The 8,932-nt window shown below is 43.0% G+C and overlaps 1 protein-coding gene across 1 annotated transcript; it reads left to right on the top strand.

Moving 5' to 3' along the window:
• The first annotated feature begins 8,472 nt into the window (after nucleotides 1-8,472).
• LOC146713957 (histone H3-like) lies at nucleotides 8,473-8,883 on the top strand. The gene has a single exon (XM_085450590.1). It carries the CDS (start codon nucleotides 8,473-8,475, stop codon nucleotides 8,881-8,883), a length of 411 nt encoding a protein of 136 aa, XP_085306716.1.
• The last annotated feature ends 49 nt before the right edge of the window (nucleotides 8,884-8,932 follow it).

Genomic DNA, 8,932 nt, shown 5'->3' with positions numbered 1-8,932 from the left:
ATCTTATAATCTACATTCATTATTGTCAGTTGCCTATAATTAATTTCTTCTCTATCACCTTTCTTATATAATAAACACATAACTCCTTCATAAAACGATTTACCCATTGTTTCTCTTTCTATTCCTTCATTGAAATACTGAGTTAATAATTCAGACAGTTCTTTACACACAATTTTGTAAAATTCAGAGGGGAGTCCATCCAGACCAGGTGTTTTATCGGTACTAAGTTGGTTAATTACTGACTCCACTTCCTCTCTTTTAATTTTTCCAATCAAAGTTTCATAAATGACAGGATCTAATGGTTCAACCTCACTCAAAAAATTGTTAATAGCGTCGCTGTTTGTAACTATGGATGAAAACATCTCCGAACAATAGTCTCTAATTACTTGTCTTTTCCCCTCTTCTTTAAAAACTGACTTTCCATGTTTATCCTTAATTGAGACAAAATCATTTCGACATTTCTTTTGATTATTAAAAATCATATAATCACTGTTCCCGTGAAAGTCAGTACGTCGCAACATATTAAATAAAACTTCTCTATTGACTCGATCAATGTCCTCTTTAAGAGACATCATTTGATTTTCCTCCTCCTCTTCCTTCTCCTTCTTATTTCTTAAATATATATATCTACTCACATCTTCATTATATTTTACATTCTTTGCATGATTTAATTCTCTCGCTTTAAATTTAAAAAATTGACACATACGTCGTTTAAGGAGCTCCCAAAGTTCCGAGAAAGAAGTAGTAAAAATCTTAAGATGTAATATTTTCCTAATTTCAGATTTAACTTCGGACACAAGCAACTCGTCTGCTAACAAGGATGTATTCAATTTCCAATAGTTCAAAAATTCATGGGGACAACACGACACTGTTGCCATAACCACCATATGATCAGAAAAGTCTGTTAAAAGAGTGTCATATTTCAGACCTTGAACATTATGTGATATGTAGAATCTATCAATCCTTGTTTTAGTTAACGAATCGAATCTAGTGTAGTGGACGGTATGTGGATGCAAGTGCCTGTATAAATCCCGGAGTGCTGCTTCCTTACAAACTTTAACCAACAATTTGCTTTCCCGCAGTTCTCTAAATTCAACCTTGGATATTCTATCAGTTGCTTCAGTAACAATGTTAAAATCTCCACATAGAATTATATTAAAACCAATCTCTAATAAATTGTTAGCAGAGACGGGTCTTCCAGCGGAATCTGCATGAATATTGAAGATACTTATATTGTCTAGACGGAGGAATAATCACACGTGGGGCATCGGCTTTTCACCGGAACAACACTTAGTTTTTATTATTGAACTCTCGCGTGCACTCTGCAGCATAACAGGAAGCATCCTTTCAAAATAAAATCACAACAGATGACAACGAGGGCATACCTATTAACTAGCTCAACACCCCCACTTGCACTCACGTTGTCAGCTTTACATGCATTCCAAAAGAAACAGTTTTTCTTTACTATTTGTTTACACTCCAAACATATATTTCTCAAACTTCAATAACTTCCCCTTTGTTGCTGGCTTTGTCATAACATCGGCCACCATCAGACCTGTCGGACAATACTCCAATATCAAATTTCCAGCATTAACTGTTGATCTCACAAAATGATATTTGATATCGATATGCTTACACCTCTGTCTGTTAACAGGATTCTTTGCCAATGCAATAGTCCCTTGATTGTCCTCAAAAATCTTTGGCGGTCTCTTTTGATGCTCATACATGCTTTGCAACAGTTGTGTCAAGTACAAACATTCTTGTGTTGTTGCTGCCAAAGCTATGTACTCTGCTTCACAAGTTGACAAGGCAACAGTTGGCTGCTTCTTTGTTCGCCATGACACCAAAGTACCTTCTTCATTCAGGCTTACGCAGTAACCTGTAGTACTCCTCCTGTCAGTCACATCCGCAGCCCAGTCTGAGTCACTGTGACCTTGTACTCTCAAATCTTTGTCACTTTTCCTGTAGCACAATGTCTTGTCTTTTGATTGTTTCAGGTACCTTAGAACATGTTTCACAGTAGTCCAATGTTCCACAGCTGGTTCTTTGAAGTGCTGTGACAGCTTACTTACAACAAAACTCAAATCTGGTCGTGTGCAAGAGGTCAAGTAAATAAGGCTACCTACTGCCTCTCTGTACATTCTGACATTGTTCATTTTCTCAGCATCATCATTGTAGTTCAACCTTTGTTCACAAGGAGTTGATCTTGGTTTACAGTCTTGCATTTGAAATCTTTCCAGTATGTTTTCTACATATCTCTCTTGTAACATTTTTACACAATCTTGGGTTTGCTCAAAATCAATACCAAGAAAATGTTTGAGTTTCCCCATATCTTTCATTTTGAATCTTGCAGTTAGCATTTCCTTCACAGTTTTCAAAACCCTTTCATCACTGGCTGCAATAATAATATCATCAACCCATATGATCATGATCACTTTTTCTTTTCCTGTTTTCCTTGTGTAAACACAATGATCTACAGGACTCTGCATGAAACCGTTCTCTATCAAATAGTCATGTAATGTCCTGTTCCAGTTTCGGCCTGACTGTTTAAGCCCATAAAGTGACTTTTCCAGCTTGTAGACCAGTTTCTCATCTGTTTTTCCTTTTACTTCATAGCCTTCTGGCTGCTCAACATACACTTCAAAATCTATTGGTGCATGCAAGTATGCAGTTTTTACATCCATCTGATGCAAAATCAGGTTTTCTTGTATTGCACACTGCATCAATACTCTTATGCTTGTCAGGTTAGCAGTCGGAGAAAAAGTTTCATCATAGTCTATCCCAAAACACTGGTTGTAACCTTTAGCTACGTACCGTGCTTTATATTTTTCTGATCCATCACCACTGTTTTTCTTCACATATACCCATCTACCCCCCACTGCTTTCTTTCCCTCAGGTAAGATTGTTAGGGTAAAGGTGTTGTTCTCGTTTAAGGTTTGCATTTCCTCATCCATAGCTGCTTTCCACTCTCTAGAGTTGGGTGACCTTGCAGCTTCACTGAATGTCACGGGTGAGTTACTTATCAGTCTGTAACAGTAGTCTATGTTAGTCAGCACTTGATCATCAATGTCTTCTCCTGACTCATATTCATTTAGATAATCTGGTTTCTTTCTTGTTCTAGAAGGATACCTTCTGGAGTTTTCAGTCTCATCACTAAGTGGCATCTGACTGTTCACTTCTGGTTGGTTGTCAGTATCTGGTTCCTGTGAACTGGTACTGGGGCTTTCCCTGTTCACGTTTGGTCTCTCCCTCACCTGTATGTCTTCATCCTCAGATGTCGTATCAGTTTGTGTTTGCTTTTCCTCATTGTGTTTGGTTACAAACTTAACCAGCCTAAACTTTTGCACTTTAGCGCTGTCTGGGAAATAAACCTTGTATGCTGGACTGTTTTTGTCGTAGCCTACAAAAATCCCTTTTGTACACTTAGAATCCAGCTTACCCTTGTGTTAGAGTTTGTATTGTTGATTGTCATTTATGCTTAGAAATATTTAACCATAGATGCTTAGAGGTGTATAATCAATTGTGTAGTGATAAGTTGTGTGATCTTTAACAGGCTACAGAGGCTTGGTGTGTATTCCACACTAGAATGCACACCTATATCCTGGGAGCATGGGAAAGTTCGTACCTTGTCTTAATTGTTTTATGGTAGGATTAACGTAGCTACGTCTGTTCTAGTCTAAGTGCTTTTCTGTTTAGAGGAACTGCTGGACTTCCTCACCGGGGGGGGTCTAGTCTACCCTCTTCCTGACCAAGGATGTTTGACCCTTTGATCAGCAACACACACACACACACACACACACACAGGCAAGGTACTCTTTGTTTGTATGTAGACGTCGTATGTTAATGAACCTATGCATATTCATGTAACCTCAATAAAAGGACAGTGGTACGGGAGGACGGACGAGAGCGACTGGGGTCAAGCGAAGGGACGGCGCTCTGTCCGGTCTCTCCCGTGCACGAGTAACATGAAGAACTTTGCCTATTTGTGTCTTGCTTAGCAGTGTAATTATATTGTCTTCAACGTTCCAGCGGATGGGTTCAAGCTACAAACCTATCACCTTGTTTTGCTTGTAAGCATAACACTCACACCCAAACTTTCGCATTCTGGATAGATTGGGCTTCTGCCCAGTCAGCAAAAAGTAAGGTGTCTGCCCTGTCCGGTTGTTAAAGCATCTGTTTCTCACGATAGCCGCTGTTTGAACTGCATACGTCCATAATTCCTTTGGTATGGCACTCTCAATAAGCATGCACCTCCCCATATCAAAAAGTGTTCTCCAGCCACGTTCCGCTGTACCATTCTGGTGAGGGGAATATGGGGCTGAAGTTTCATGTCTTATTCCATGTTTGTTTAACAATACCTGGTAACTCTTTGCCATGAACTCTGTGCCGTTGTCTGACCTGATACACTTTACCTTCCCGAGTGGGGCTGTATCGGCCAAAAAGATTTCAGTTGCTTGCATTGTTTCACTTTTGTTTTTGAGAAAATATACAAATACTGCACCGGAAAAGTCATCGGTAAACAATAATGCATATCTGTGTCCATCTCGTGATTCTGGATCTATCGGCCCTGCTAGATCCGTATGTACCAGCTCGAGAGGTTTCTCAGCTCTCCTGTCAGGGTTTCTATTCCTAGTCTGGACAAATTTTCCCTGAATACACACCTCACAGTTCAAACTTTCTTTGTCAGTTTTCCCTTTGATTTTCATACCTTCAACCACATTTTGTAACTTCAGAATGTCACTATGATTGCAATGTCCCAAAATTTCATGCCATGTCTGCACATCAAAACAATTATTACACTTATCATCGTACTCACTTACAGTCTCAAGGTAATAAAGTCTGTTGTGCTCATGGATGTGAAACTTTGTACCGTCTCTGTGTTGAAGGACGTTCCTTCCTTTCTTAAAGATGATAGTGGCTCCGTTCGTGGTGGCCGCTCTCACAGAGAAGATATTCTGTGGAAATGAGGGAATGCATAGGGCGTCTTTCAGTGTTGTTTTACACTGTCTCCCTCTGCTGTCTATCAAGCACACCTCTGCATCTCCTCTGCCTTCAGCCACTCCTTTACACCTGGTGCCATCAGCTAATTCCACACAGTGCGTTCCCGGCTGGAAGTCGTCATTAAATTTCTTGAACGCTGTTTTATCATTCAGGATGTGTGATGTTGCGCCAGAATCCACCATTAGGCCTTTGGTCCTGATGTCTTGTGGCTGTTGAGGTGCCGCGTAGTCATCGCTCATCCGGAAGACATAGGTGTCGTCGCTCTCTGCGTTGTCGCCCTCCTCCGAGGCTATGCGTGCTTCATCATTCCGTTGTCGTCTCCTGCAAGTCGACTCTCGATGGGTGTTGCTCCTACAGTGACCGCACCACTGTCTGTAGCGGCATGCTCTGGCCTTGTGTCCCCGTTGGCCACACTTAAAACAGACTATGTCTGACATGTCTCTCCTGTGGTCATTAGCAGCTGCTGCGGGTCTCACGCTGGGTTGCACTCTCGCCTTCATGATGTTATCCTCTTGTTCCATTAAGCGCATTTTCTCAGTGTCCTCATAGCTGCGGAGTTTCGTTTTAAATTCCGCAAACTTGATTTCTGATTCACTTTGCGTAATGTGAACGGAAAAAGGTTTAAATGTTTCTGGTAAACCTTTTAACACCATCGCTACAAGCAGACCATCACTAAGTGTCTCTCCAGCATTTCTCAGGGCTGTAATAAATGTCTCTGCACGTATGATGTACTCCGTGACGCTCTCAGTGCTTGCTTTCTTCAGAGAAGTCAGTTCGGTATAAAGGCTGATAATTCTTGGTTTACCTTTTCCTGCATAATAGTCTCTTAAAATTTTCAGTGCCTCGCGTCCATCATCGGCAGCTTCTCTCATCACGAGCGATAAACTCTTATCATCCAGGAACTGTATTAACTCTGCATAGGCCTGGGCATTCTTATCTTCGTCGTCCTCATCGTCGTCATCACTTTTCAATATTGTGTCTTTTAGACCTTGTAATCTAAGATGTCCCAAAAATTTTGTCTTCCACAGTTCATAATTCTTCTCATCGCCGTCAAAAACCAACCTTGCCCATCGGCCACTGGGTTCACCAGCACGCTTATTCATGGTGCTAACTTAGCACGCTAGCCCTCACCGAACACGCTGTACTTTGCGACTTTTCTGGTGGTAAACTTTCCCCTGGCGTAGCTTCAATGTTTTCCTGGGCCCATAACCTGTTAGCAGAGACGGGTCTTCCAGCGGAATCTGCATGAATATTGAAGATACTTATATTGTCTAGACGGAGGAATAATCACACGTGGGGCATCGGCTTTTCACCGGAACAACACTTAGTTTTTATTATTGAACTCTCGCGTGCACTCTGCAGCATAACAGGAAGCATCCTTTCAAAATAAAATCACAACAGATGACAACGACGGCATACCTATTAACTAGCTCAACATAAATACTTCAGTTTTTTCAACAATTGTATCTTTTTCGTTCGTTCGGGTGCATTATAAACATTAATAATACGCAACCTTTGCCCGTAATAACAGCAATCAACAAGGAGGAGTCGTCCCGGTATTATGTCTCTTCTTTTGATTATATTCACCGCATCTTTTTTAAAGAAAATACCCACTCCATCAGAGCTGTCTTCCCCTATCGATATTATTGAATGGGCAGTGTTCCACATTTTATTTAATTCACATACATCTACGTGTGTCTTTAATATCATCTCTTGAAGGCACAAAATATCATAATCAAGTCTTTTTAAGAAATCAACCTTCCTTTTCCTGCTTTTATCTGATTGGAGACCTCTGACATTAAATGTTATTATTTTGATGTTACTCATAGATTGACTAAAGGAGAGACCATCTCAGAAATATTACTCACGGAGGACTTGGTCTATTATCCTTCCGCTTATCTCTTCCAGAGCTAGAAGCAGAAACGCTCCTTTTTCTGCTTCCTCTCGTATCCTCGTTGACGAGCTCGTTGAGGGCCGGGTGACTTCCACTAAAGAAGGTCTTCCGTTTTACTTTCGTTTCCCCGGGCAGCGAAGCAAGAGCCAGAGATGCCGCCTCTGAGAGAGGGAAGGATCCATGGTCCTCGCTATCTCCGTCGTCATCAGGTGTCTGCTCGCTGTCAATTTCTTCGTCATCACTATCGCTTTCATTCTCACCATCCGATGTCTCTATGATTAGGTTACCATCTAGCTCTTCATCACTCTCGTCGCTTTTTTTACTTGACTGAGACAGTGGAGATGGTAACTCATTTTGAACAGGGCTAGACTGGGTATCCTGATCATCCACTTGTGGATTGTCCAATCCAAGCGAAACTGGGAGTGACAGTGAGGTAGCTGTCGGAGGAAGGTGGGGGGGAGTAGAGGGAGGGGGCTCTCTCACCTGGTCATTCACGAGGGGATCCAAGACTTGGGAAGGATCCACCAAAGAAGGGAAATCCATGGTGGCAGAAGGTCGAGGTTGTTGGGAAGATTTAAGTATATTCACAAAAGACTTGGGGCATTTAAAGAAAGTGTGTCCTTTCGCACCACAGAGGGAGCACTCACTTTCGTTTTGGCAAATTTTAGCCTTGTGGCCCAACTCACCACATTTCCAACATTTGACAGTGGGGCATTCTCTCGCCTGGTGGTCTGGACCTTGGCAGATGAAACACCTCACCGATTGGCCCGGATAAATAATCCTGCCATTGTAGGGGCCCAACGAGATGGAATTCGGAATAGAGATTATATGTCCAGCTTCGTCTCTACGCATCCGAACTTTGTATTTTCCGACTCCATACCAGAATCCGAATTTATCCACTGGCTTGACTGGGGGTTGAAGAATCTCGCAATACCTTTTAAGATATAGCTCGATATCTTGGTCTGGAATCCTTCCAGTCCAGAACTTAACAACAAGAGTCACTACCTCTACCTGGACAGAAGACTCCACTTGCCAGTCTTTCCATTTCGGATGTGATGCGTTGGAAAGAGAGATCTCTAAGAAGCGACGTAAGGGCGCCTCTTCGGTGAAACACAGCTCAAAATCCCGTTTACTGGGGAGAGCAATGAAGGAGTATATGTCCTGCACATTCAGCCATGATGTTTGCAATATCAGCTCTTCAGCAACATAATCACGGGTCGGGGGGTCCCCGTCTCCGATGTACTTGAGTCTCACCCATAAATTGCTGAAGTTTGAAGCAAACGATAATGGGGCATACGGGGGCATGATTACATAACTAATAACCAATTACTCCGATTTTGCCACGCCCACTCATTTTGACAGGTTCTTTTCTTCGTAGTATCGAGACTAAGAGAAAATGCACTTTTCTCCAATGAGCAGCACACACCGAGGCGGGGCGATGCTCCACGTGGAGCCCGTCACCAATCACGAGCCGGAGCAGCACCGCGTCACAGCCAGTCTCACACTATAAGAGCAGCGAGTCTCCTCTGTTCGCTACATTTTCTGCTCTTATCAGAGAAAAAGGAAAGTGAGAAAGAATGGCAAGAACCAAGCAGACTGCTCGCAAGTCTACTGGCGTCAAAGCCCCCAGGAAGCAGCTGGCCACCAAGGCCGCCCGTAAGAGCGCCCCGGCCACCGGGGGCGTCAAGAAGCCTCACCGTTATAGGCCCGGTACCGTGGCTCTGCGCGAGATCCGCCGTTACCAGAAATCCACAGAGCTGCTGATCCGCAAGCTGCCCTTCCAGCGCCTGGTCCGCGAGATCGCTCAGGATTTCAAGACCGACCTGCGCTTCCAGAGCTCTGCTGTCATGGCTCTGCAGGAGGCCAGCGAGGCTTACCTGGTCGGACTCTTCGAGGACACCAACCTGTGCGCCATCCACGCCAAAAGGGTCACCATAATGCCCAAAGACATCCAGCTGGCTCGCCGCATCCGCGGAGAGAGAGCTTAAGCTACACTCTCTTCTACCAGCAACGGCTCTTTTCAGAGCCACCTCACTC

The sequence above is a fragment of the Copadichromis virginalis genome, linkage group LG3, assembly GCF_057382275.1.
Source record: "Copadichromis virginalis isolate Kocher_CV1m ecotype Utaka linkage group LG3, C_Virginalis_male_GT1.1, whole genome shotgun sequence".
NCBI classification, from domain to species: domain Eukaryota; kingdom Metazoa; phylum Chordata; class Actinopteri; order Cichliformes; family Cichlidae; genus Copadichromis; species Copadichromis virginalis.
The sequence above is the reverse complement of the archived record's forward strand: the minus strand, read 5'-3'. Positions and strand labels throughout refer to the sequence as shown.